The sequence below is a fragment of the Alexandromys fortis genome, unplaced genomic scaffold, assembly GCF_014885135.2.
Source record: "Alexandromys fortis isolate MF-2015 unplaced genomic scaffold, M_Fortis_MF-2015_v1.1 scaffold_28, whole genome shotgun sequence".
Lineage (NCBI taxonomy): Eukaryota > Metazoa > Chordata > Mammalia > Rodentia > Cricetidae > Alexandromys > Alexandromys fortis.
Window position 1 is genome coordinate 12,181,758 of NW_026067901.1, and position 443 is coordinate 12,182,200.

The 443-nt window shown below is 57.6% G+C and overlaps 1 protein-coding gene across 4 annotated transcripts in view; it reads left to right on the top strand.

The window, feature by feature from the left end:
- The window catches only part of Celsr1 (cadherin EGF LAG seven-pass G-type receptor 1), a 133,354-nt gene that overhangs the window by 126,886 nt on the left and 6,025 nt on the right, over positions 1–443 (top strand). For all 4 annotated transcript variants that reach the window (XM_050128833.1, XM_050128826.1, XM_050128809.1 and 1 more), the window contains exon 26: positions 75–187. In XM_050128833.1, the coding sequence (XP_049984790.1) occupies positions 75–187 (113 nt within the window). The remainder of the gene's footprint in view (positions 1–74; positions 188–443) is intronic.

Consider the following 443-nt stretch of genomic DNA (forward strand, 5'->3'; position numbering starts at 1 on the left):
CTCTCTCTCTTCTCTCTCTCCTTCTCTCTCCCTCTCCCCCTCTCTCTCCCCCCCTCCCTCTCCAATACACACAGGACTAGCTGTTGGCCTGGACCCTCAGGGCTATGGGAACCCTGACTTCTGCTGGCTGTCCCTTCAGGACAGCCTGATCTGGAGCTTTGCTGGGCCTGTAGGAATGGTTATAATCGTGAGTGTTATGGGTCCCGCTCAGGTGCTCCAGGGTGGGCTGGCTGTGGTCAGCAGTTCCTCAGGGTGGCCGGGGTTGGCGGGAAGGATGTATCTCAGAGTAACAGTCAGCAGAGTTCCCAGGCTGCTCTGGAACCCCATTTTTAGGCCCCCAGGTTTTGGGGCTTATTTCATGCTCACTGGAAGATGTTCATGCACTAGCAGCCTAGAGTGGCAGGCTGAGGCCTGGCTTGACTCCTCTGGGGCCAAGGCCTCTA